Source organism: Salminus brasiliensis, chromosome 1, assembly GCF_030463535.1.
Source record: "Salminus brasiliensis chromosome 1, fSalBra1.hap2, whole genome shotgun sequence".
NCBI lineage: Eukaryota > Metazoa > Chordata > Actinopteri > Characiformes > Bryconidae > Salminus > Salminus brasiliensis.
This window is the reverse complement of record NC_132878.1, coordinates 49,976,276-50,004,185: the sequence shown is the minus strand read 5'-3', so window position 1 is coordinate 50,004,185 and position 27,910 is coordinate 49,976,276. Positions and strand designations below refer to the sequence as shown.

Genomic DNA, 27,910 nt, shown 5'->3' with positions numbered 1-27,910 from the left:
ATATATATATAATGGGGAGATTTCCATGATCTGAGCCCTATGAACGTTATATAAAGTAATGAAGAACTTTTTTTTTAATTTAGTGATAAAGTGCAGACATGATATCACACATTGTGTAAGATACAGTCCATTATATTGTCGCTTTTCTACAAAAACATGTATCTCCAATGGCAACTTTACAGGGGAAGGCAAAAATTGTCTACATTTTAAATGGAAGAAAATGTAGAATTAGAGTTTATTCCAAGTAATTTTGAGCATTTCTATTGGTCCATTCATCCAGAATGATTTAGACAGTGTACACAAGCAGCTACAGCGTTCAAACCATGGAGAAAACTAAAAATGGGCAAAATGGAGATACGTGTTTTTGATTGGACAGCAGCAATATGCTATTCAAACATTTTCTCAGGAACAGGAGGTGCGGCCTCCTCATGTATGTCATCCCTGTCCTGCACTATGGGGTCTGGCGAAAGAGGGAATTCCTTCAGTTTCAGGCTTTTTTTTTTCAAGTTCACTGCCGCGTAGACGACTGTTATTTCTGTGCCAACCAAACCCTGGCTGTCTTGCACAGCTGGGAAAGGCTGGAAAAGCAGTCCTGGATTCTCTGCCAGTCCGCTTTCCCTCACAGTAAAAGATGTGGACGGATGATCTGCAGCAGGGTCCTCAGGTTCTCTCACAGTTTCGTAGAGGCTCTCACTATCCAACTGGTCTTCAGCAGCTTCGCGGCAGAGAGAGGGTTCATTGACACGCCAGACACTAATGCTTTCGTATAGATGTTCCTCACTGACTTTCAGCCACGGCACAGTGTTGGTGTTTGGTTCTTTGTCTAGTGTTTCATGGTCTTCCAGGACTGTCCTGGGCTGTTGTAGTGATGGAGGCTGTATTGCTGGTTCCTCCAGAGCCCTGGGTCGATGAAACGTTGATATGAACAACGGGGAATCAGGAATCCTTGGAAACACTGAACCTGCAGTTCCGACTGAGAAGACTGGTGCATCTGGAAGCTGGGGCATCATTCCTTGGCTAAAGTAACCGTGTGATTCAGCTGTTATAGGAGAGATTAGACATTGTTCAGAAAACATGCAGAAAGAAACCTTATGCCTTGCAGTTATCCTAAGAGCCCATGCCTAGAGCAGTAAATATACAGTTAGCTGTTATGCAATCTGTAAGTGAACCTGACTGTTATGATATATGTTAGTGAATTTTGCTGTCAGATTATCTATAAGTGAACCTAGCTGTTATATCTGTTAATGAATTTAGCTGTTATGCTATCTGTTAGTGAATTTAGCTGTCAGATTATCTCTTAGTGAATTTAGCTGTCAGATTATCTGTTAGTAAACCTGGCTGTTATGATATCTGTTAGTGAAGTTAGCTGTCAGATTATCTGTAAGTGAACGTGGCTGTTATGACATCTATTTGTGAAGTTAGCTGTCAGATTATCTGTTAGTGGACTTGGCTGTTATGATATCTGTTAGTAAGGTTAGCTTTCAGATTATCTGTAAGTGAACCTAGCTGTTACAATATCTGTTAGCTGTCCGATTATCTGTTAGTGAAGTTAGCTGTTATGCTAGCTGTTAGTAAAGTTAGCTGTTAAACTATCTGTTGGTGACAGAAGGCAGAAGCAAAGTGAAGGGATACCATAGACAGATTTAGCAAGGATGCCAGGGATTATTATTTGTTATTTGAATAATTGTCATCTATTAAAAGCATAGATCCAAACAAACTGACCGCAGAAGGTTGGAATGCTATCACTTTTGCTTCCAACCATATACTTTAATATTGCCAATTATACAGCAGAGGTGTATAACTAAAACTAAAATAGAAATAGAAATTCCCTGAAGCCCACAGACATTTCATTGGTGTAGGCACTATGAATGACAGTAAAGGTATACTAGCTGTAATCAAAGAAACGTATGCTTAGAGTAGCAGCCTCCATGTTTCCTCCATTTAAAGCCAGATATTACAAAAGCTATTACAGATTTTGGCTGTAGCGATGGTGATATAGTCCTAAAGTATACACCCTATAGTAAAGTAACAAGTACCATTGTTCAACCCAAATAAATAAAAAGGCCTAAACAACAGCAAGTCGTCATCGTGGAACAAATCGACATCTGACATTGTTCTAAGGTAAACCAGAAATAGAGCTGCATGACATTTTACAGTCGTAACAGGACCACATTAACCTGTCTCTGCTTCCAGTTTCTTGCCAATTTAAAATAACGCATAGAAAAAGATAGCGCTATCTTATAGGTGTAGGAGACTTCTGCACTTCTATAATGTATAGGGATGGACTTTCATCATTTCACAACCCCTGAAATGATCTCACGTCCATTTCAAATTATATCAAGGAACTGAACCTTCTGTGTGCAAGGTGATGGTGATATCTACCATGTTAAAACGAAATATCAGTCCCAACTGGAACATAAAGAATGGACATGATGAGCACTAGTGACAACATGGTTATCAGCGTGTCCACAAGCTAAAAGTAAACTAAACTCTCAGTTGTCATGAATAACAGCTCTTATTTCCATCAGACTAATAATAATAAAAAATAAAGTGTTCTTCAAGGGTTCTCAAGCAAATGCAATTGTTGTATACAATACAAAATCATCACAAATAATAATAATAAAAAAACATGAGTGCTCAAATGGTTCTTTGCCTGGCTAAAGGGTTTTAGAATTGGAGGAACACATTTTGTAGATGGCTCTAAACACCCTTTAACAGGATTCTATATAGCACCAAAAAGGTCCCCACTGTCAGCAAAAAACTCTTGTCATTAATAAATATATAAAGCTGTGTGTATTTTTCATGAAGCAGTACATTGCATGTCAGTGTATCGTGCACTGCTAGTAGCATGGTTATTATGAATAGTTGGTCTTACCTCTGTTGTGACAGTGAACCTTGGGTAGCTGAGTCTGCACCACAGTGCAACTCCTGGTGGGAGGCCTATCAGGAACTTGGGGGGCACTTCTCTGTGAGTTTAACACTACTGAAAAAAGAGTTGAAACAGTCTCGTCTTACACGTTTGGTCATAGATGTATTGGTGGAAGGAAATTTGAAAATATAAATGCATGATCTTTAAGTCACGATTTTTTTACATAATATTCTGACCACTTGTGCCTATAATGTACAGTACACATATGACAAACAGACAGAAAGCAGATGGACTGACCATGCTCATTGCACACAGTTCTGTTTGTGCTCCACTGATCTTCTGGTTTCTCCTGCAGAAGGGTGCAACAAACCTTCACACATGTTCTAGACACAGTGTAGGATATTCACTGCACTGTAAGCACTGCTCAAAAACCCCTATTTACCATGTAAATATCAACCCTCTGGAGACTTTGGCTTAATCTTCTAGCTAATCACACTAATTTGGGCGAACTTTACCATTCTAAATTTCTTATGTGATATGCTCACCTAATTTCCTTGAGTGAATGAATGCAGTACCTATTTGGAAATTGCCTGTGCTCTCCTGTTGATTCTTTCCAATTTACCAGTTAAGTCTCCTAATTGCCTCCTTTTAGAATCAATGTTGAATAGCAGTGTAATAGCCTACATATCTACTGCTAAATGACCTGCATCTCAGGTTTGGCTAATAGTTTGTAGTGCAATATGTTGATACATATTATTTAATATGGGAATACATGTGATAAACAGTATTTCCAGGCCCTATATACTGGGTATGTCTCTTACCTTTGGCGAGAAAAATGATGGATTTTCTTTCTCCACTGGGTAGTGTGGAGTCTCGGGTGACTGGCTATTTTGAGATGGGTGGCAAAATGATACAAGTCAGTGTTCAGTGATCATATGAAGCGCTTAAGCAGTGATCATGCTTTTTCAGAGGGATTCTGCTTCATGGTTAGAATGGTATCAGAGGGAATGGCTGCTTCATGGTTAGAATTTGCCTATATTACTGTTATACCAAATTGTACTCTGATTCGCTTCATGTGCTCCCTCCTGGGATATGAAACCACTCATCGTATTAGGCAACATGCAGTGACAGTGACAGTTATCTAAACCGTCAGCACTCCACTAACAACAACAACACGTGAAGAAGTAAAGACAGGCCAGAGGAGCAGTTTCTAAACCCATGTGATCACAATATGTGAACAGGAATTACACTCACTGGTAACATGTTCCTTGAAGGCTGTCTACATAGGGACTTTATAACACATGTATGAGCAGTGAATATTTTAGGACTTCAACATCTTATGTTAATAGTTTCAGGTTTTCTGAAGTGAACAACATTGGATTGACCCTTAAACTAAACTGATGAGCAATGTTTGCTTTCATAAGATACATGTTCACACATATTCATACATTTTCTATACACTATTTCCTGTAAGGTGGGAAGAACCAATCTGCAAGCACTTTGAAGCATCATACTTGAGTACAGGCTGTTTGAAATGTGTCTAGCTGGTGAATGTAGAAGGAAGATAAATAACCAGTATTACTGATATCATGTCTGTGTTTAATAAACTCAACATATGCGATTGTATTGCAGTAGAAAGTATTCTCCTATGTTGAGTATTGCGATGTATGCTGGGTATTGTAGTAAGAGAACACTGATTTGGGGGAAAAACACAAAGAATGCAAAATTGTAATTCTGTCTAAGTGATAATGGGGGCAATGCTAAGCTACAGAATACCACATAACAAACATGACAAATAACATACTGTATTTAGCACTAGTTTTAGGCCTAGAAGGCCCCATCAACCAAACTGCTGCCTTATAACATGTGTGTTGCAGCTGAATATGTGGGTTCCGAAATGTTTTGTTGGAATTAGGGTGTAAGGATTTTATTATCATACATAACTAAACAGTAGCAGTACTTCTAAACTGTATTTGTGTTATAATAATTTTGTCTTCAGACAGATATATCTGGGCAAAATGGATCATCAGAGTGAATGGGAGAAATATTAATATTACCTGAAGCAGTTGGTGCAAAGTGTGTACAGTGTGATATAGACAACAATGAATAGGATGGAGATAATGGTGATCTCTAATGAGGAAGGGGAATCTGACATCCAGTCCAAGCCAGTAGCCATTGCTCTCCATCCAGGCCTGACTGGTATGACTGCTTAGTAACAAAATCAGGATGGAAGGAAAGGACACTTAATCAAATTTGCAAAGGTGAATGTAAAAGCAATGAGCACTTAAACAGCAAACCTGCATACATGCAGGCATAACAGTTTCACATGAAGGAATGAAAACGAAGGAAATGATACATAACACAAAATTTTATGAAACCCATGAAAATGTTTGTCTTTTTAATATATTTAAACATACAGACATTTGATCTTCATTTGAACCATATTAGGAGACACATAAATTGACACATAAAACTGTAATTAATACAAATACTATTTTCCTGTGAGGACAAAGTAAGGACACCCCCACATTTATTGCTACTCCAAATGCCATTAGAATCAGGTGAAGCACATCAGCAACATAATTCGAGAGGCTTCTGGAGGAGCCTGTCTTATTTAAAATTCAGACATCTAGTTGGGTTTGCTCTTGATTGGTAAAGTGACTTTGGTGAAATTACCAAGGAGCTCTCTGAGGCCTTCAGAAAGAAGGTTGTAGATGCAGATGAGTCTGAGAAAGCATTTAAAAACATCTCAGGTCATTTACAACTGCAACAACTGCTACCATGATCAGGTCAGGCCATTCTAGCAACTTCAGCACAAGATGCTTAAAGAAGTCTGTACAGCATCTACCATAAGAAAGAATCCACACACTTCATTTTCATGTGAGGTTTGCAAGGAGGTAACACTTGCTGTCGAAAAACCATTAGAGTTAGACTAAAGTTTCCCAGAGAAGTTGAATTATTTGGACAGAGAACATGTTGGGCGTACACACAGCGTTTGAGCACAAGAACCCAGATTAACTGTGAAGCATGGAGGTGGAAATGTCCTGGTTTGGGGCTGCTTTTAGGGCTTAGATAGCTCTCCAACAATTAAGAATGTTGAAGAACATCATTTACTGCCTATTCTTGATTGCTGATCCCTGATCAAAACTAGGCAGTTAGAGGACAGTTATGCTGTCTTGGAATTGCAGCTACAGATGGCTGTGGCATGGTGATCTGTCTCAACCAACCTACCAAAAGTGCTCCACGAAAGGACAACAGGTAAACAGGCAACAGGGTCATGTGCCCACAAGGCTCATTCAATTACTCTATGGAGGCCCCAGCTTGCAGCTTGCAGAACTTAATGAATTTTCAGTTAATGTCTTGGTGCCACAGGACACCTTTAGGTGTAGTGAACTGAACTATTTTGGTGGCATAAGGAGGACCTTCACAAGCTGTAGCTGGCTTGTTGGTTGTCCTTCTATCTAGCTCTAAAAACTTGGTCCTTGTCAAAGTCAGTATAAATGCAAATGCTAATAGTTCTACCAAGATAATTTTTGTACATTTTTCAAATAGAGAACCAAAACAAGGAAGAAGCGAAGGAAGTGAGCAAAATGAGCAAAAAACAAACAAACAAACAAACAAAAAAAAAAACAACCAACAAAAAAAACAAAACAAAACAGTGCATCCAAATCCACATTTTGTATTATATAGGTTTTACAGAGGTTCTATTTAGAGGGCTTACATTTTAATGCTTAAACAGTTCTTTGCCTGGTTTAAGAGTTCCTCAAATACAAGGATGGCTGTACTATACAGAACCCTTTTGTCTAAGAGTGTAGCACAGTATGGTATAGAATGCGGTTTTGGACGCAGCCGCAGGGAACACTGTTGCATATTTTAGTAGCATATGACATGCTAGCTGATCATCACATGCCATGGCTTGTCACAGTAGGTAAACAGGAAGTCGCACTAGTGTCTTCTCAGATCTGGTACTGGTTTTCCGTTCACACGGCACTATGAGCCTTCACCTTTTAGGAATACATGAACGCCCACAATGTAGCCTGCGATTACCATGATACTGTACCGTTTACTGCACAACACTGTCCAATTTAGCACTGTTACGGTACACGCCATAGGGAATGACATATTAAGGTAATGACGATCATTCATATTTTTGTTGAAGAACTTCAGACTAAACTGTCTGAACTGAAGTGTTTGTTTGAGTGCAATAAAAAAAATGTAATAAAAAGAATAAAAGAAGAGCAGTGCTGGCACTCTGCTGACCACTCAGCGGGCCTGAAGGTTTAAACCGTGTTTAATGGTTCTAGCAATCTTACAGCATTAGTTAGTAGACAACCATGTAAATCTTTAACAACTGCCCTGCATTCCAGGTCACGCCTCTAATTTATGGCAACACAAAGAGAAGTATGGGAATGTCAGGCGTGTTCATCGCAAAGAACAGCATCGACAACATAGAAACTGGAATAAATGTCATAAGAAACACAGTTGAACTGTGGTATCCATTCATATACGAGCACTCAAATGTGAGCTTTGTCAAAGCCACTTGTTCATTAGGTGTTTTGAAGGTGTTTGTGTGCGTGGAGAAAAACACAGGGCATGCTGTCAATACAATGACTTGACAAGTTACTTTCACACAGACTGTAAACTCTAATGAGTATGAGCAAAAGTGTCCCGAAAGTGTCCACCACCTAGACGCATTTTAGGCCTATCTGCCAAAACAAACTAGAAAGTCTCTTACCTGTGGCCTCCGATGCATCAGGACTAGCTCACCTGTAACTGTCACCACCCGAACTTGTCTGTTGATCTCGCGTACTTACCTGTCCTCAAATCGGAGAAAGAACTCACCACTCCCGTCACTCTGTTGTGTAATCCTTCATTATCTGTCTGTGGAATTTGCTTCTGTGATCAAGATCAAGAAAATGTGTGCAGTCATCTTTAGTTCCTATTTGGTTACAAGCATAATAATAATAATAATAATAATAATAATAGTATGTATTTAAAAGTATAAAAGTATGTATTTACATGCAGCACTTTTTACTGTCGTTCTAAAATCTCAGCAGAAAAGGACTGGAATGCACTGGAACACACTAAACACCATAGCCTAACCAACAGCAAATACATAAAGTGACCCAACACACCAGGCCTTGACAAATGCGATTTATCGAGCATGCGTTCCTTATAGTCTCCTCAACACTATTCCAGAGTTCAGGAGTTACATAGCAAATGGATCGTCCACCAGCTGAGCTGTAAGTCAAACCTTCCTCTGCTGAGAGAAGGGGCATGTAGCAGTAGGCTTCACAGGCTGGTGAAGACAGTTATAGTATGAAAATGAATTTATACATTTATTGTGACAAATATGTTCATATATCTTTTTTATTAATCATGTCACATGCCATTCCTCCTTGTGAGTGTATTTCTATCAGTGCCTGGTTGTGCTTGATGTTGATTTTAAAGTGAGATGTTGCTGCCCCCTAATGGCTCACTGAAGCACAGCAGGTTAAAAGACAAATAATAGTAAAAAATTCAGTCAGGAACACACACAGAGCTGGGTGAGGCATTTCAGTGTGATTAATGATTTTGCCTAGTGGAATGTAAGTGAAGCTGGTTCCTCTGAAATGAAACTGATTTACTGCGTTAAATGGTTGCACATTAAGAAAACATGTAGACAATCAACACATCACATTTCAATTACAAAAAAGGAAAATGACAATTACTCTCTAATTAATTAGAGAGAAGCCTCTACATTTGGACTTCTCTTGGCCAGGTTTCTTAATCCAAATTAACCACAGACCTCTCTGCTTTTAGGCTAAAGGCATTGGTTGAATTTGGAAATGAACAAGGAAAGCATTGTGTTTACAGTTAAAAAAAAAAAAAAAAAAAAAAAAAAAAAAAAGAGCACCAATCTGCAGTCAGAAGAATGTATATTGCAGCTGCAGTGCAATTCTGTGTGTTTTGACATTCAGTTTAAGCCAACTTCCAAGATCTCGTCACAAGTGCAATTGCAAGCTCCCTAGTCAAAAAGTCAGTCACACATAGGCCTACAATTTCTTCTCTAGTGCTTGGTTATGTGTCCCTGTCTTAAAGGGGAATGCCACCGATTTTTCAACATTTTCATCTGCTCAATTCAAGGTATTATATATGTATGTAAAATGTTCTCCCTCCTGCCATCAGGAAGAAGGTACTGCAGCATCCGGTCCAACACGACCAGACTCTGCAACAGCTTCTTCCCCCAAGCCATCAGACTTCTCAACTCAACTCAACTTCATGCACATACTCTCTCTCTCTCTCTCTCTCTCTCTCTCTCTCTTTGTCTCCAACCATTTACCCCAGATAAAATGGGAAGCATTTTTGCACAAAGCATTTTGCACAAATAACTTTACGACCTCACTGGACTCAATATTTATTACACACTGCATCATTTGCACACTACCCCCAATTATTTATTATACTCTGTATGTAGTTGAAATGACAAAAAAAAAAACCCACTTGACTTGACTTGATTTGAAAATAGTGGTGTAAAAACAACAACAAGGCTTACATGGCTTACCAGGCTCTGCATGCTGTATGTCCCTCTCCTGGCTTTATATATGCAATTCTGAGCCTAAGCCTTATTTCAAAACTATATCTCAGAATAACGGATCTATACCAGTTTTCTGTAATATAAATCGTGCAGATATTTTAAGAAATCTGTATAATTCTGCTTCATTTACAGCAATAATCTTCTATCATGTAAAAATGGCACCCGTCTTCTGTCCCTTTTCACCCACTCTACTTCACGAGCTTCGTTCCTAGCAGCACGCAACACGTTCCCGGATGATGTATGTGGAGTGCATTGGTCCACCTCTGCGTGTGACCTCCTCAACAGACTTCAGGAAACACGGTCCCTCACTGAAACTTGCTCAAAGGAACTCAAGAGATCCTAATCCTTATGTGACAGGACTGACACCAGAGCTGCCGGCGCTCAGGAACTGCCTGCGACACTCACGCGATCAGCCTGAATCTCGCACTCTCGCGCCATACTTGCCATTTCTCACGGATTTTAACAACCTCTCACCTTCTTTTAATTTATTTATTTCCAACTTTACACATTTTCTTCACAGTGTATCGTGTATGAGAAAAACTAGCAAAAAGGCACGAAAATTGTATTTGTTAATAAAAAAAAAAAACACCTCTTTACCTAATTATGTTTTTTTTAACCTGCAGCAATAATTGTGTAGCTTAATTTTGCATTTTTTCTTATTATGGCTACTTTTCTTGTTTTTTTGTATTGTATTTCGTGTCAAATCTATAATAATAAAAATGAAATAAAATAAAAATAAAGCGACTTCCGGCTGCTGCTCCCTTCGCTTCTCTTCTCTAGACGGCAATGGAGGGAGAGCACCTCCGCGCCCCCTCAGCCAGCATGCAGGAACGTCCCTGCCTCAAAAGATTATTTATACACCTTTCCATTACTCCTAATGTTGCCGACCAGGCATTTCTGTTTTTTCTTCAGTTTTGAGTTACAGGCTACCGAGGCTGACAAGTAACAGAAGCCACCACAGCCACCATTTAGCCACACGCCTAAATCTTTACGCCCTAGCATCAAACTGGTCTGAAAGTAGTTCTGTACTTTCTGTAATGTCCCTTTTTTTTTTTTTTTTTTTTTAGAAAGCAAGTCTGTTTAAGATCACTTAAATGGGAAATGCACACATTGTTCCAAATTCCTGCAGATTTAAATGGTTAATATTTGATTTGGTGTGAAATGCTCTGTTTTAGGGAACCTTGCTGAGCTGAGACTCTATGACAGAAAGGCATTACACAAAATGATTAGGAATACATTGCCTGATGTCCGCATTGTTTGTTTTTACCATATTTTGTTGATTTTTAAATTTATTTATATATTTTTTACGTTTTTAAGTCAAGTTTGAGAGGTAGGTAGGCCTCACTAGGCCTGGATCAGGTTTGTGATTCAGGCCTAGTGGAATACAAACAGGTTTAACTACCAGCACAAGTAATCAAAGTGATGAAAAAGTATTTTGTTAGTTTTACAATGAGCTTTTCACCACCACAATTTTTACCTGGATCCTAAGTGTACAGCTTTGTGTGATGGTTAACTGGCAAGAATAAGCAGTTTAGTGGTTGTATATTTTAGCTTCTTAAGCATGAGGGGATCTTATGTGAATCACACCTCAGTTGAATAATTCTGTAACACTAAACAATTCATAGTAACTACTGAATAAGTCTATAACTGAATAATAACCCTGTAGTTATTGTGTTTTCAGTAAGACAAGAACAACAGTATAATTGAAAAAAAAAAACAACTCACATTTAATAATGTGACTGTCTTTTACAATTTCACTTCAGATTTACTGCACAAGTATTTTTGAGCCAATTAGTACTGAACAGTATAGTTGCACCCATGTCAAAGGCAGTACTATCCAAGACATGGAAAATCTACGAAATTCTACTGCAAACTCTAGCAAAACACACACACACACACACACACACACACACACCTAAACAGCTCTCACTTTACCACCTGCTTGAGGTAATGACGATTCAATTGATCAAATACAGTGCAGTGTTAAGCATATCAACTGTTACATTTTCAGCCAACCTCAAAACGTACATACATAAATGGATAAATATGCTTTTGTCCATTCACAATAAAAAAACAGAACAAAATGAAAGCAAAATCTTGCAATCAGAGCCAGCATCTGATTGGCTCATTGGCTCAAGCAGTCTCTTGGAGTCTAAGGTTTGCCAAATGCAACATAAAAGCGACTTCTTTGTTCGCCCATCCCACCCCCCGATTGCTGCAAGCCCAAATCCAGCAGATTAATCCGTATTTCCTTTTTTTATTAGCCCTAGGCTGAAAAAGGCTTTGTGGCAAATAGGTCACTCTGCTAGACATGCATAATGCTCGGCCATGAGGGAATGAACACTGGCTAATCTATAGATTACACACACAGGCCTCTACGTGAGAGTAAGACTGCAAAGCTTTGTTATGTAAACCGACTGAAAGTTTCCAGTAATTGTCAGTTTTGAGGCTTTCGTGCATTCAGTGCAAATTACTTCAGCTTTTCAGGAATAACTTCTCTGACAAACAGAAGGTATGGCCAGAAGGTATGGCCATACCCGTGCCTATATTCCTTAGGTTTCAGAACACACACCTAACCAATAACAGCAATGATATTGGCCAAGATTTATCAATGGCTCAGATTAAAAGTCAAGTCTAACCGGTACATATTTGAATAATCAAACGTGTTGTTATGTCGTGTCTTGAATACATACATACAGTAAATACACACTAGAAAGATCTGGGGAAAAACTCTATACATCCATAAAGAAACACAGAGAGTGTCATGAGGCTGCATCTTTCTGTTATGAGCAGAAAAAGTCATTATGCAACTCATAGTAGTCATAGAAGGCCATACTGATGCACAGTCTTATACAATTTCCCCCTTAACCCAAATGTAGCCTATTAGTAAAAATATGTTCAGTGTCTGAAGTTCACATTAATTGGGTATTGCAGCAACCAGGCTAATATTGCTAAAAATAATCAAAGCTTGTACTGCATCAATTAGCATTATGCACACTGCAGCTATGTCAAAATCACCACATATTTGCCTCAGTATAAGAGTTCATGTATCATGTTGTATCATTGTATTGTTACTGGCTAGCATGTTAGCTTATTAGCAACTAGATTATGCTTATGCTTATGTATTTGCTTTTGCATATCTTTCAGCACAGTTAAAACCATTGGTAGCACCAAGCAGTAGGCCATACAGTGTCTGGGATTTAAGGCTACATAAAGGGTTCAGGGGGAAATTGTATACATGACATTTATTGTTTCACCAAGCTGTGGCTTTAAGTAAACTTATTATAAAGGTGTTACATGATGAAAGTTAGCGTACAGAAATCACAACCACTGCAGCAAGGCCTCTGGGATTGGTGTTGAACAAGTCCTACTAGATGGTCAGCATTTTTGCTCTATCCCAGCTTCCAAAACACCTGAATCAAGCAATCAAGCACCGCACAGTCTTTATAGGTGATACTGCAAGCCAGACCTTCTGCCTATGGTCACAGAGTCTGGTGAGGAGAAGGCCATTCAACAAAAAAAGTAAAATGACCAATCAAAGCCAAACCAGTCTTATTTGCTTAGCCATTTCCAAACCTCTATTTAACCCCTATGGGGGACTGGAAGTGTTATTACAAACTTCTGTTAGCAAAGAATAGCAGTTTGTACAGAAGATGCTGTAGTTACTGACTAATACACCTTAGTGTGCCTCGGGGTGTTAAGGGGTTAAAGAAGTTATCATCCAGCATCTGGTGTGGTGAATCAGTATTTCAGTAAGTTAAATCTGGTGTGCTTCTGCTGCTGGTGGATTTAAGTCTAAGAATTGTATGTCTAAGGATCACGGTTTCTTCTGTTTTTCATTTAAGCCAAACTGAGTTGTAAAAACATGAGTAATACTACGCAATTTAAAATGGGTTCATGTTAACACTGGCCCGGCCAGCAATCCATCCCTGAAACTACAGCTTTGTATGTTTTACTAGCTCGTACCTCCTTTTTGAAGACCTTCTCACGTTTTACTGTATGTTTGTATATTTGCATCAATCCTTATGGTATATTGTGTTTCAACAAGCATGAACACATGTATTGCCAGGATAAATACTATGACTTTTGCACAGAACTATAGCTTGATAGTATGGTTAGCCAATCAGAATCTAACTGAACTGACAAAACCCCTTGTTTTGTGTGCAGTTTAACGTGCAACAGATACAGCACATTACACATGATAGAAGTTCTGTTTAGGCATGAGCGGAATACCTAAGGCTCAGACTACTGTAAAGGTGTGCTGTGAGCTGGGATTAAGCAAAAATGTGGACTGGGGATCCCAGTTATTCAGTCTCAGTTGTCCTTCATTCCCTCTTCTGTAGCTGCCTTTGAACACTCCTCCTCATGACAGCTGCGGTCAGAATACTGCATAGCACCAGGACAAAGTAAGAACCTCCAGCAAGCAAGATGGTCTGCTCTCCATGCACTGCCAACACGGAGTGGCGCTGCGTCAGAAAGTCCTTGCACACCGCCTCCATCTGGCACATGGTGCACATGACCAGGAACAGGTGGAAGATCTGGTGGCCGTGGCCCACGATATCGCACCTCCCTGGAAAGAAGCGCTCCGGTACGGGGCAGGAGAAGAAGAAGGCAGCCTGCATGAAGAAGAGCACCTGCAGCGCGTGCAGCACCAGCTCCGGCTCATCCCAGGGCCCAGTGGCCAGCCGGTGTGCTACAGGGCTGATGTCCAGGAGGTAGGCCAGGCTGGTGGGCACAATTTGGAAGAGCTTCCTGCGGAGCGGGTAAGGCCGGCGGTAGTGTAGCTTAGCGAAACAGCAGCTAGCACATGATAACCAGCCTAGCAAGGCTGCTCCAGGCAGGAACAGCCCCCCCACGGAGCTCTGCCTCCATGTGGCCTTAGAGCAGAAAAAGTAGTGGGCCAGTGCACAGCCATACTGGTATATGGCCACACCCACGTAGTCCAGGAAGAAGAGGGAGTAGTGCGCCAACACTGACCGCGACTGCAGCAGGTGGGCGGCAGCACTGAAGCTGAGGTAGGTAAGAGCTGACAAGGCATAGAGGCATAGAGGCAGCGAGGAGGCGTCTCGACCCAGGTCATTAGAGGCAGCAAAGAACCAGAAGCGCAGCAGCACAACTGGCACTGCCAGCAGGTGTGTCCATACGTTTAGAGACTCATTGTGGCGCTGGAAGAGACTCAGTACGTAGCAGCGCCAAGGCTGACCCGTCGGCCGGTAGCCCGACTGGATATAGGGCTCGCGGAACAGGACAGGCACGTCTGAGGCAGGAACCGTGGGCTGAGGGGACGGCAGGGTGGGGAGAGAGTGGGACAGGCGGGGTAGGCCAGCAAGCTGTTGTATGCTGAGGGTCAGTGTGCTCAGACGACCTAAAGCTCCGCTTGACATGGTGGTGGGTGTGGCAGCAAAAAAAAATGCCCTTGGGAGTTCTGTGAAAAAGGAAGATGGACAAAAAGGGTATGAGGGTAGGTAATATTTACAGCACAAGCAACATATTAGTCGTGGGTATGCATTCTACCTCATGATCTGATCTGATGTGTCAACTGGTTGCACATAATTAACAACACAACTGCTTTCTTTTAGTCTACTTGTCTACTTCAGCTTCCACTTATTTATGCCATGGGAGTGAAAATCCACACCTTTACATGATTCATGCGCTCTCTGGTATTCTTATAATAGGGTGGCTGAGATTTTCAGGTCAACACACAGCATGATAAAGGTTTCCAATTCAAAGCAAATTTGCACTGCCTGTCTTATCCATCACACCAGCATAAATACCACCTCAGTACACGTTATGTGGTAGCTAGTAGTCATTGTCTGGCTGCCACACCTAGCTTGCCTAATGGCAGGTCTTTTGTCTTTTCTTGACAGGCTACATCTTAAGGTTATTTTAAAGAGTAACTGCACTGTAGTACAACAGTCACTCAAACTAGAGACACGTTAGACACCCTTGACTAACCAAAAAAAAAAAAAAAAAAAAAAAAAAAAGAGTTCACCTCCAGTTCAAGCTATGAAGTGATGTGAAAGGTCTCGATCATGTAAAAAGTCCTCCTTATCCTCAGCATTAGGAAGCTAGTTTCTAGCACTACTTTCTTCAAATGAACAGCGTTACAGCAGGCTAGAAGAGAAGCTCATCGTGCCCTTCACCTGTTAGCCTAACTCCAGTGTAGGATATGTGACAGACACGGCACTCACCTGCTGCCTCTGCTGCTTGAGGACGCCTTCAGGAATCCGGCTGGTCACTCTTAGTTCTTCAGAGGAAAGAACTAATCTCGCTGTTGTTTCTGGGAGTTGTCCAGCTCAGCTGGTCTGGAGCAGAGAACAGCGAGTTGAGCAGGTTCAGACGGAGAGGAGGAGTTAAGAGTTTCACTAACACATGGCATTGTTGTTCTGAGTGAGTGGAGACAGTGCAGCGACACAAGAGGGCCAAACCAACCTGTGGAAAAGAAATAAAACATGTATAAAAAAAATATTTATTTATTTATTTATTTATCACACCTTGCATAGTTTGCTAATTAATGTGTTCTTTATGGTTTGTTATACATATTCATATTTATATGTATTTATTCATTTATTTAGCATGGCATTTTACATTTATTCCGGCTTATATGAGCTTTGTGCATTGAATTAAATTCATATCAATTACTTTTAACAATAAATAAATAAAAAAACATGTTAGCCAGAGCCGGCCTTAGGCATACTCGAGTTATGCGGCCGCTTAGAGCCCAAACGCCACTAGGGGGCTCCCAAGAGCATCAATACAAATATATCAAATATATTTTAAAAAATTATTTATTTAGAAAAATAATACTAATATTGAATAAGAAAACGAAATGGTATTACACAGGTAAAAGTGAGTTCTACATTGATTTATTTTCATAGTTGTCACACTAATACTAGGTTAATCAATTCCTGCTGTTGGCTGCTGCCCCTGTTATATGTCTCAACAAACAGCAGACTGACACTGTTAGCATGAGGTGCTAGTGGTACAAATGTTAATGTACAAATAAACTGGGTTTGACCCCTTAATTCACTTGTTTCATTGTTATTACACATATACACACACATGCACAGCATAACAGAAACCAATGGTGTATGTATGTGACATTTTATTCACCATGTCCTGAATGCACAACAGCATGAATGAATGGAGACAGTGCAAACCAACCAGTGCAAACCAGTGCAAACATTTTTTTTTTATTTTTGTATTTTGTCATTCATTATTATGTTTGTATTTGTTTATTTATTTATTTAGCTTTTTATTTGACTCTTTATTTCGACCTGTTGGAGCTTGGCTCCGCCCACCTCCACCAAACAGCCGCCTTCCTTAAAAGCTCAGAAGACAGAAAGGCACAGGGCAGTAAGCACACAGCAGTCCTATCGGACCAGAACTGATATGTAGTCTGTAACAGACACCAAGCAAATACATTTGAACACAAAGGACCATATAAACATTGTCCATATAAATGCCAGCATATGGCAGTGCCTGGTATACAAGACATAACAATTCTGGTCTATTTTGGGGGTGACTGTTGAAAAGTGAGTGTGAGTTAAGGTATTGTGTAGCCCATATACTCTATAACACTGGCACATGGCATACTTTTGTTGTGCTACAGCACCAAAGTTTATGCACGCACAACATTTCCATACTACCGTAAACCAACAGCATTTTTTCGTAAAACACTGATCACCACAAAATGTAAGCACATCGAAATTCACAACATTCTCAAATGGCGCCGTTTCCAAGGGGCGTGGCCACATCCCGGCGATCAAACAAACAGGCTAGATGGTTAAAATACAACGACAGTCTAGTAAACTGACATCCATTTATCAAATATGTTCAAAAACGCCAAGTAAGGGCAAGAACCCCTTGTGAGAACAGTGAGAGCCAAAATGCTCCCTGGAAAATCGCAGCTGTTGATGGTGCTGGTCGTGTGGCGCATGCGCAGTAGCCTCAACTTTTCGCGCGAAATGTAGAAGGAGGGCTGCCGGAGGCAGGCTTTGCGCTGTCCCATTGGACAGTGCGCTGCAGAAGTATGAATATTATAATTTGTCGAGGTTGCTCGGACCAATCACGGCGCAGAACAGACAGCGTCAGAACTCCTTGTGGCGCGAAAAGGGAGAGCAGAGCAGAATACCGGGGTATCGGCACGAGGTGTTTCTGTTCTTTCTGAATTTAATACTCTTTTAATAAAAAAAAAAAATGGCCACCGAAGTTGTGGACGACCATGAGATGAGAGAGGCTCAGAGGGATTATCTGGACTTTCTTGACGACGACGTAAGTGTTGCACATGTTTCTTTCAGGTGTGTTAGTTAGTGCTCAGACAGCAAGACTACAAAGCATAGCTGGCTAGCTAACCAGACCCGAGTTTTCTTTCACCACACTCGATATTTCTACGGTTATACACTAACCATGGAGCACACATACAACATATCTAATGTAGCTAGCTAGTTCGAGTGTGTAACCGGTCCGGTTTGTTAGTCTGTAAGCAAGTAAGAAGGAGTTCTGAGAAAGTCTGAGAAAGTTTAGCTAGCTACAACCCGGTTAACAAAGCCCTGGTCGTAGCAAACTAGGCCCCCTTTCATTCATACCACGCTTTTAAAGACTCTTCCTAGTTAATGTTAGCATGTTTTGTGTACGCAGTGGAGGGGTAAGTTTTCATTGTTGCTCTGTTGTGCTCGATCGTGTCTCACAGCAAGACCAGGGGATCTATCAGAGCAAAGTTCGGGACATGATCAGCGAGAACAAGTTCCGCCTCATCGTCAACATCAACGACCTGCGGCGCCGCAACGAAGCCCGAGCTGCCAAGTACGTACAGGACACTGAGACTCCCACTGTGTTTCAGAGAATAGCATGGAAAACAATAGAGCTGTTTCAGAGCCTTATAACGGTGTAATGACTTGGTATGTCGCGATGATGTGTAGTAGTAAGCAGTTAGTTACCAGCTAGTTAACTACTTTACTGTTGCTCATAGCTCTGACTTTCATCACATATCCTATCATTTATGTTGATATTTGCTAAATCCAAGCTATTCCACTGCAGTCCAGTACTCATCCTCAGCTTTTTTTAGTGAATCTACTTAAGTTATTGTAAAGTTATTGGAGTAACACTCCTATCACTTGAGCATCGACTAAGTTTGCATGCCTCCAGGCAAAAGCAGTCTTCCGAGGATTAGTGGAGCAGGTAGTGCCTCCCCTGTAGTGTCATTGAAATGTAAAAGCAGTGCTTTGTTTTCAGACTGATGAACAATGCTTTTGAGGAGCTTCTGGCGTTCCAGCGAGCTCTGAAAGACGTAGTGGCCTCTGTGGATGCCACCTACGCCAAGCAGTTTGAAGAGTTCTTCATCGGGCTGGAGGGCAGCTTTGGGAGCAAACACGTCACCCCTCGCACTCTCACCTCTCGTCTGCTGGGGAGCATGGTGTGTGTGGAGGGCATTGTCACCAAATGTAGGTTACGCTTTGTTGTACTCTCTTCCAGTACAGAACTGCAGCATTGGCAACACTGGGGACCAGTGTGTCAGTAGAAGTGTTTTTTGGTAGCATGTTACTGTGATGGCAAAACTGTAATACAGATGTATGAGTCCTTTATAACCTGACATTTCCAGTGCTTTCTGTCAGCTGTCACACAGTATCAATAATATTCATTGTTTTATTGTTAAATCGAAAGTAAGAGGCAGCTATAACACAGATCGGACACAATTAAAATAATAAATTAGCCAATTAGTGATTACTTGTTTGGAGCATATACTATATTGATTCCTGATCTTGGTTGATTCCAGTTGTGTACGCCTTCTTCTAATCTAATTACAGCAAATATGATGTTTGATTTTCAGGCTCTCTGGTGCGTCCCAAGGTAGTGCGAAGTGTCCATTACTGCCCGGCCACTAAGAAGACTTTGGAGCGCAAATACACAGATATGACCTCATTGGATGCTTTCCCTTCAAGTGCTATCTACCCAACCAAGGTATTACCCACTTCAAGTTTAACAAACTGCAGTGCTGTCTATTTCTATTGCATACAAACAGGCGTCTGCACAAAATGTACACAGATTTAATCTTTCTTTGTTATCGTCCAGGATGAAGAGAACAATCCACTAGAGACAGAGTTTGGCTTGTCCATCTATAAGGATCACCAGACCATCACGGTGCAGGAGATGCCGGAGAAGGCACCTGCTGGGCAGCTGCCCCGCTCAGTGGACATCATTCTAGACAATGATATGGTGGACGCGGCCAAGCCTGGTGACCGTGTGCAAGTTGTTGGGACCTATCGCTGCTTGCCTGGCAAGAAGGGTGGCTTCACTTCTGGCACCTTTAGGTAGGAGCGCTCTTTATACATTCTGAAGATAAAAGAGCTATAGCACTATGCAAACATGCACATTTCTTGTAATTTAATTTAGGCTTATTATGCAGTTATTAATTGTAAGGATTATTACATAGTTACTACTATAAATAACAGTAACAACCATAAAAATAGTGCATAGATAGGTAGTTATAAGAGACAGGAAGGGAATTCTGGACCTGTTTGCAGGTCCTTAGAGTTAAGGGGCTGAACTGGAATGGTCAATATTTGTCTTCTGCATTGTAATGTCTACGTAATAGCAGAGTTATCTTCTATCCCTAGTTTTTGACCGTGCTCCATTCTATCTCTCTTGCTTTTCAGGACCATTATGATAGCTTGCCAAGTGAAGCAGATGAGCAAAGAGGTCACTCCTTACTTCTCTGCCGATGACGTAGCAAAGATCAGGAGCTTCAGCAAGTCACGGACTAAGGTGAGACCGCAGGGGAGCATACAAGCATATGATTATGCAGTCATTTTTTCATGTTATATGTGCAGATGTACGGTAGATACACTTCATGTTTAAATGTTTGTGGACACCTCTTCTAAATGCACATGCGTTTAGCTACTTTAAGTTACTCCAAAAATGCAGGATAAACTCTATCTCTACAGTGAATCAGCAGTTGTCCCAATACTTTTGTCCATGTCATGTATGTGCTGTAGAATGATGGGGTGGAATTTATATACCTTTTTTGCTTTTTAGTAAGTTAAAAGGACAGTGTTCTTATTACACCACAACACTTGGAGAGATGGAGACAGAAAGGACAAAAAGAGAATGAACAATAGCCAGGCCTCAGCTTATAACAGCTCACAACAGTGCCACCCATAGGCCAAAAAATTACTTGGTGTGGTGAGGTGATGGCCTACAAAGGGCAGTGATGACCAAAGGAGACACCAAGGACCCACAGGCACACTATGTGTGTTTTTGTTTTTCACAATAACACAGATCTATGGCTTTTCTTCTTTTGCAGAATGTGTTCGACCAGTTGGCTCGCTCCTTGGCCCCCAGTATCCATGGGCATGAGTACATCAAGAAGGCCATCCTGTGTATGCTGCTCGGTGGCGTGGAGAAGGTTCTAGAAAATGGATCACGTATCCGTGGAGACATCAACGTGCTTCTTATAGGTGTGAATTAACTCTGCCATAACATATACCATATTTCACCACTCTTCTATTCAGACATCAAAATTTTTAATAGCATTGTCTTAGCATTGTTGGTGTTTGCAATAGCTCACTCATCAATCACTAACCAGTAAAAAAAATAGCACTTGAGGAATTGTCAGCAGATCAGAAAATGACAATGCAATGGCTGCAGGATATTTCCCTAATTGGGGGACATTCCAAATGCAGCTGTGGTTTCCATTGTAGAGCTCTTTCGGAGCATTGAATTAGCATTTAAAAACCTATATGTAATATTTAACAAGAACATGAAGATCATTTAAATATCAGACAAAAATAAGGATGCCCAAATAGTCTCTCTACATCTGTTTAGAGCTGCAGGGGTGTCTGGGTTCGTTGCAGTTTGTCAGTGTGGTTGAATGTGAAAATTTGTATGTTGATGTCCTTTCTCAGGTGACCCCTCAGTGGCCAAGTCTCAGCTTCTGCGCTATGTGCTGCACACAGCACCCCGTGCCATCCCCACCACAGGCCGTGGATCATCCGGAGTGGGTCTGACCGCAGCTGTCACTACTGACCAGGAGACAGGTACTTTAGCCTGAGGAAGTGTTTTGCTTTAAGGCTTAAGGCTTATCCAGTAATTACTGAGAGTTATGTAGTAGCTACTGTAAAACATTGAGGTTATGTAAATGTGAGAAACAGAAGGTCTGGACTTGCCGGCTGGTACTTAGAGTTAAAGGGGTTTAGTGGACCTCTTCATCCAATATGGGTAAAAGTAAAGATGTAAAACAAAAACTCTTTTTGTTTATTATCAGTAACTTATGGGTATTTTGTGCTGTTAAAGGAGTGTCAACGCTGCAGAAAAACATTAATAAGTGTATTTTTCTTCTAAGGGGAGCGTCGCCTGGAGGCTGGTGCCATGGTGTTGGGTGATCGAGGTGTGGTTTGCATTGATGAATTTGACAAAATGTCTGACATGGACCGCACTGCCATCCATGAGGTTATGGAACAGGGCCGCGTTACCATCGCCAAGGCAGGCATTCACGCCCGTCTCAATGCCCGCTGCAGCGTCCTGGCAGCTGCCAATCCAGTTTATGGCAGGGTGAGTTATTTACAAAAAGTTATTTTAAATTACTAATAAAAGTTTCCTTTTTATTTCAAGATAATTAACTTTTTGTAACTTTTTTCTTCAAGTCTATTAATTTGAGTGTAGCTCAATTTCCAATCATTCTCTCTCTTCCCAGTATGACCAGTATAAGACCCCGATGGAGAACATTGGCCTGCAAGACTCTCTGCTGTCTCGTTTTGACCTGCTCTTCATCATGTTGGACCAGATGGACCCTGAGCAGGACCGGGAGATCTCGGACCATGTGCTTCGCATGCACCGCTACCGGGACCCCCATGAGCAAGAGGGAGCAGGTATTTCTGGGCTCACCTGAGTGTTGCCTTATGTTGAGGACAGAGAACGGATGTAGTTTTGTAGTTTGCTCTAGGACATTTTAAACTGGTTTTGTATTTGATAGTTGCACTCAAATGTGTATATTTATATGCACGCATTGCAGCTTTGGCTTTGGGTGGGACAGTAGACGTGTTGGCCACTGATGACCCAGATGCAGCTCAGGAGGAAGAGGGAGAGCTGCAAGTGTATGAAAAGCACAACCACCTTCTCCATGGAAACAGGAGACAGAGGTAAGGTTTATTACACACTAAGGTGTATTAGTCAGTAACTACAGGGACTTCTGTACAATCTTATGGGGCTATTCTCTGGTAATAGAAGTTTGTAATAACTTTTTAGGGGTTAAATTTAGTCATCCATACCACCCATATGTTTTTTTGTAATAATGCATTACAATTTATACTGTATCCTGGATGCATATGTGATTCATGTGGCTTTTACTGTTCTCAGGGACCGAATTGTAAGCAAGGAGTTCATGAGAAAGTACATCCACGTTGCCAAGGCAATTTCTCCTGTGCTGACCCAAGAAGCAGCCAACCACATTGCAGAGGAGTACTCGCGACTGCGCAACCAGGATCAGCTTGGCTCAGACATTGCTCGGGTGAGAAGAACGCACACTTCAGCAACTGCTATACCGGCCTTTGTGTAAATAAATTGTATCTTTTCAATGAGCCTGGAACAAGCTCTAGCTCTCGCTGTGGCATTGTTAGTAAGGATACATCACATGTTTCTGTTCCCACTGTATTCATTAGATTTACTGACTAAGTCTTTTTCCATCCTTCAGACATCCCCTGTCACGGCCAGGAGTTTAGAAACGCTGATCCGTTTGTCCACCGCACATGCCAAGGCCCGTATGAGCAAGTCTGTGGATCTTCAGGACACAGAGGTGGCAGTGGAGCTCGTTCAGTTCGCCTACTTTAAAAAGGTATTTCAGTTTCCTCTTTCCCCATGTGTGACACAACGTGCACCACAAAGTGTATTCATGCACTTTCAGAGTTTATATGCAACAGATGTATTACAAATTTATAATACAGAATATTCATTAATACTCCTGTCTTTTTTCCTCCAGGTTCTGGAGAAGGAGAAGAAGCGAGCCAGACAGGGAGATCGTGACTCAGCCTCTGAGGATGAGGAGGAAGAGGAGGAAATCCCAGACACCCCACGTCAGCAGAGGAAGAGGTACTAACATTTAGATGTGCCTGTTATATGTCTATTGTAGATACACATTTGAGAATTTGCATAATAAACTTTGTTTCGACAAAGCAGGACTTGTTGCTGTCCCTGGTCGTCCATGCAGAATGTGACTGTAATTTCTCTTTTTTTATGATGTGTGTTGACCTGTAGGAGGCGCCGTTCAGCTGAGCGCAGACCATCACAGAGCAGTGAAACCTACGACCCATATGACTTTACCACAGAGGCAGATATACCTCAGAGTAAGTCGAGTTACACGCTTTACAAAGCGTAAAGTGCTTTACGACGTTTCACAAACATATCTGAAGATCTCTGATGTGACCCATACAAGTGTTTGCTCATGTTTTTACCCTCTATGTGTTCAGTCCAATCTCCTGCTTCTGCAAGGCCTGCTGAGGAGCCAATGGAGACACCTGATCAGAACGGTCACTCGGAATTATCAGCAGACAGGTGGGTGTTGGCACCTCAGATTATATCTGGCAACCTCACCCTGACTGAAACAGGGATGGAGAAAAGGCACCTCTACGATGCAATCTTCACTCAAAGCCTACACATGGCAAAATGCAAATTGTTGCCCTGGTTTTGACTTATCAGTGCAATCCAAATAAATGTATATCTGGGCCATAGAGCCGTTGGTTGCAAACTACCATGGATTTAACAGAATATTTGCAGAATTTTAGAATAAGAGCTTCTGGGGGATAAAAGATGATTTTGGTTGCATTTTTACTATTTTACTAAATTCTTGCTTGTTTTTTTCCAGGCTCAAAGAGTTCAAAGCTGCGCTACTGGAGGTCTTTCGCTCTGCACACGCTCAGTCCGTGGGCATGAACGCTCTGATGGAGGGCATCAACAAAACCTGCCCCACCGCTTTCGATCAGGCCGAGGTCCGCACCGCCCTCGGACGCATGCAGGACGATAACCAGGTCATGGTAGCCGACGACATCATCTTCCTCATTTAAATAAGAAGGTCTGTGGAGGGGAAAGGAGAAAGCTGGAACACTGAAGAGTGTGAACTTTTGTCAGGGCCTGGCCTGCTTCAGATACACCTTTTACATACACATGCAATATTTTATGTTTATTACTCATACATCCAGTGCATATTTTTATGCATGTTTTCTTGTTCTTCGTTTAAAGGCAGTTACTCACTCTGCACATATAATGACTCATCTAATTCACATGTGTATTTCTTTGACATTCCTTGATTCTTTTATTTGCATTGCATTCAGTTTTAGATTCAGCTTTTTTTAAAGTTCACTTTTATGCGTTTTTAGAATGTGGAGAAACGCTTGTATATATTGCCTGTTGTTAAAAAGAAGGTTATGTGTGCGTTTGGGAGCCCATTGAAAATTGTTTAAATAATAAAGATAATTGTCATCTGTGCAATCAGTTCTTGGGGAATTAATTTGTTGATTTGTTTCATATTGCTACATGTGCTACATCCGCTCATCATCCAACATCAGATTGGCACCAGTTCTGGATCACTAGTGCCACTCCAACTCATCCCAAATGTCCTGAATAGAGCTTCATCATGCCTGAGAGGTTACACAGTTACACGTACTCAAAGCCTAGTGATGGAGGCTTTAAACCCCCCAACTTACACTTGGGCACTGTGACCTTAGGCTCATATGTGGCTTTGCCAGAGCATCCTATTGTGCTTGCAATGCTTTTCTATGGAGATTATACAAGCTATGTGTATATATATATATAAGCATGTTATAATTTATATACAGCAACTTATGTAGGACAGGGGTGGGGAACTAGAGGGCCTGTGCATGCAGTGTGGGGATTTTCCTGCTCAGTCATGCCTTATTCAACCAGAAGGTTAATTGTACACTTTAGGTGGTGTGTTAGTACGGAAGCGTATTGCTGCCATGTATAATTAAAAAAACGTTGGCATGTTGTGATTATGAGATCTTTTTATGACATAATAGCCCATAATGACATGATATGTTCTCATAATTACGAGATGTTTATTTACAAGCTCTTGTATTAGCAACATGCAAAAGACTGTTATTATTCCCCTTATCCCAATGTCGTCTAAGGCCCTGTCCACAAATATCCGGATCTCTGTAAAAACAGAGCACAGGCCTGGCCCTGAAACACTTGTCTGATCATGCCAGTCCAGCAGGGGATGCTAATATCTTACACTGTTCGATGTCAAATTTCCCAGTAGAAAGTAGAAAGTGTAATGGCCAAAACGGACCTAAATCCAATGTGTTAGTCGGCACCACGCATGCTCATGTTATGCCAGTCCACATGGCTTTCAAAAACCTCTATTATCAGTGACCTAAAACACTGTGTTCATGTGGACGGGAGGCCAAATTTTTTTTGTTTGTTTAAAAATGTTTGGATAGCTGGACATGGCTTAAGACACATGACATATGTTGGTCCTATTTCTCAATTTATGCTACCATCCAAGCCTGATAGTTAAGTATTCATACATGAATCATCGCCTTTCGGCAACTGGAATCAGTGTAAATCAGAGCTAAATTAATTGGCTTTATTTGAGAGGTGGTCTATGCACTCATGCGTTACCCTTTAATTCCACAAACACACGTCCTGTCCTGTTCACTGTGAAAAAAAAAACAGCAGTATCAACTTTACAGTCCTGCACACTAGTTGCTGGGGGCGGTCATGTAACTGTATAACTGTCACCTTTTCTCAACTGACATAGCAGCAGCAGCAGATAGCGTGGGCAGGAGCTGTCTTTACCATAAACACAAGTTGTAAACAACGTGCATGAGTGCTTGGAACTGTCGCCTGTGTTGTGTCAGAAATACCTTGCACTGCAAGCGCACGTACAAACCACCTAATTAATGCATCCATCTACAATACTACATCTGCGTGTGCGCTCTGTAATACTTAGGAGGCCTTGTGTGTGTTCGAATGGCTGATAGTATATACAGTATATACAGACGATTATTAATGGTACACAATCTACCAAAATTGTTCACCCCTACATTAAGCTGTTACACTGGCCGTGTTAGCTGTTGGCCCAGGTGATTACATTTACTGAAGGATGGCTCATTAAGATTGAGCAAACAGGTTAAGCAAGGTCACATGATGCTCAGAAAGTTCATCATACCTCCATGGTGTTTAAAGTCATCATATGGGAATGGCTCATGAGATGATATCTTAAACTGTGGCTTTAGTATTTAATGTTGGCTTTCAAGAAGCCAGTCAGCATTTTGGTGACCTACATTTCATACATTGAGTGGGTGAGACAGCATCTGGCGCCAGAAGCTGCTCAGAAGTGGATGTGGTGGGGGGAACTTGTAGACTTGATGCTTTTGGATATATATATCCAAATATATATATGTGTGTTTTCTTAATAAATCCTTCTTAAATAGTCTCATCAATTGCATTAATAAAAGTTCATTTGATTAAAAACTTGTTGATAACAAAACTCAAAGCTCAAAGCTCAAGCTTTAAGTGTTGGGATGCATTTGGGTCAGAGTTTCTCTTGGACAGAATATAATGAATGATCTACTCCAAGGCTGAAATTGGTCCATATTTCTTTCAGCCTATGCATGTTGCTACAGGGTAAAACCATAATTTTCCAAAGTGACACTCATTGCACCCCAGACTAGCTGCCCACCTTCCTGCTACTGCTATCTGCCCAATGACTATGTTAAAATCTACATGGACTCTTAATTATCTGCCACTACTAATATTACCACCAGTACCCATCATTTCTCTCATTCCTCTTACATCTCTACTATGATTATATGAGTTATACCATATTCTGATTATTTCAGCACACCTGAGCAGTAGAGAAGTGTCATGTGGTGGTATGGTGTAGTGATTATCAATAATCAATTAATAGTTCTGAGGAGGATAGATGGGTCTCCCTTGTGAGTCTTGGTTCCTCCCAAGGTTTCTTCCTCCAGCTATGAGGGAGTTTTTCCTCACCACTGTGGTCTTTGGCTGCTCACTGAAGGTCTTGGGTTTTTATGTTGTTGATCTTTTGTTTTCTTACTGATTCTGTAAAGCTGCCACAACGACAGTAGTAGAAAGCGCTATACAAATACTTTTGACTTGATTTGATATGCCCAGTGATACCAATGGCCCAGACCAGGTACAGGAACAAAAAAAAGTTTAGAATGAAGCCATTTTAGCTTTTAATGAGTAACTAAATGAGCATCATGTCAAGGTCAGTTCTTTTGTTTGAGACCATAGATCAGAATTTCAGCTTTTATTTGTCTGATATTTAAAGTAGTAAACATTTCACAACTTGGCATCTTATTCATTTCATCGCACCAATTTTTCAGTGAGCAAAAATATTGTTCCCTGTTAGATTGACCGTTTAAATGTCTGGCCCTGGTTTGAACGCTGGGTTGTACTAGTGACGATTTCTCATTAAAAAGGAT

General features: G+C 41.0%; 3 protein-coding genes across 9 annotated transcripts; 1 reads left to right on the top strand and 2 right to left on the bottom strand.

Annotated features, from left to right (window-relative positions):
* Positions 1-30: 30 nt before the first annotated feature.
* On the bottom strand, positions 31-9,794 carry LOC140557163 (uncharacterized). 7 transcript variants are annotated; one of them, XM_072681374.1, is made up of 7 exons: positions 9,414-9,793; positions 7,605-7,765; positions 4,927-5,077; positions 3,691-3,754; positions 3,167-3,218; positions 2,876-2,983; positions 31-1,039 (listed from the first exon to the last, which is right to left on the bottom strand). In XM_072681374.1, the coding sequence occupies exons 3-7, from the start codon at positions 5,043-5,045 to the stop codon at positions 387-389; spliced, it is 996 nt and encodes a 331-aa protein (XP_072537475.1). In that variant the 5' UTR covers positions 5,046-5,077; positions 7,605-7,765; positions 9,414-9,793; the 3' UTR covers positions 31-386. The 7 variants fall into 7 exon arrangements, with proteins under 7 accessions (XP_072537475.1, XP_072537484.1, XP_072537502.1 ...); XM_072681383.1 differs by having other exon boundaries at positions 4,927-5,074; XM_072681401.1 differs by having other exon boundaries at positions 2,876-2,980; positions 4,927-7,765; positions 9,414-9,794.
* Positions 9,795-13,771: 3,977 nt separating this feature from the next.
* Positions 13,772-14,830, bottom strand: paqr8 (progestin and adipoQ receptor family member VIII). The gene has a single exon (XM_072695994.1). It carries the CDS (start codon positions 14,828-14,830, stop codon positions 13,772-13,774), a length of 1,059 nt encoding a protein of 352 aa, XP_072552095.1.
* A 2,757-nt stretch (positions 14,831-17,587) lies between these two features.
* Positions 17,588-24,871, top strand: mcm3 (minichromosome maintenance complex component 3). Its single transcript, XM_072695991.1, has 17 exons — positions 17,588-17,720; positions 18,139-18,251; positions 18,681-18,889; positions 19,276-19,406; positions 19,518-19,756; positions 20,102-20,210; positions 20,749-20,902; positions 21,350-21,481; positions 21,787-21,995; positions 22,138-22,312; positions 22,456-22,582; positions 22,800-22,950; positions 23,134-23,274; positions 23,419-23,528; positions 23,694-23,782; positions 23,906-23,990; positions 24,301-24,871. Exons 1-17 carry the CDS (start codon positions 17,646-17,648, stop codon positions 24,497-24,499), a joined length of 2,448 nt encoding a protein of 815 aa, XP_072552092.1. The 5' UTR covers positions 17,588-17,645; the 3' UTR covers positions 24,500-24,871.
* The last annotated feature ends 3,039 nt before the right edge of the window (positions 24,872-27,910 follow it).

Bases quoted from the DNA above. Each gene is read 5' to 3' on its own strand.
- LOC140557163 (XM_072681392.1), bottom strand. From the start codon at position 5,045: ATGGCTACTGGCTTGGACTGGATGTCAGATTCCCCTTCCTCATTAGAG. The intron at 3,219-3,690 runs GTAAGAGACATA...ACCCTTCTGCAG, and splicing joins CATCATTTTTCTCGCCAAAG to GAGAAACCAGAAGATCAGTG. The intron at 2,984-3,166 runs GTCAGTCCATCT...CTCTTTTTTCAG, and splicing joins AACTGTGTGCAATGAGCATG to TAGTGTTAAACTCACAGAGA.
- paqr8 (XM_072695994.1), bottom strand. From the start codon at position 14,830: ATGTCAAGCGGAGCTTTAGGTCGTCTGAGCACACTGACCCTCAGCATA.
- mcm3 (XM_072695991.1), top strand. From the start codon at position 17,646: ATGGCCACCGAAGTTGTGGACGACCATGAGATGAGAGAGGCTCAGAGG. The intron at 18,890-19,275 runs GTAGGTTACGCT...TTTGATTTTCAG, and splicing joins GGAGGGCATTGTCACCAAAT to GCTCTCTGGTGCGTCCCAAG. The intron at 20,903-21,349 runs GTGTGAATTAAC...GTCCTTTCTCAG, and splicing joins CATCAACGTGCTTCTTATAG to GTGACCCCTCAGTGGCCAAG.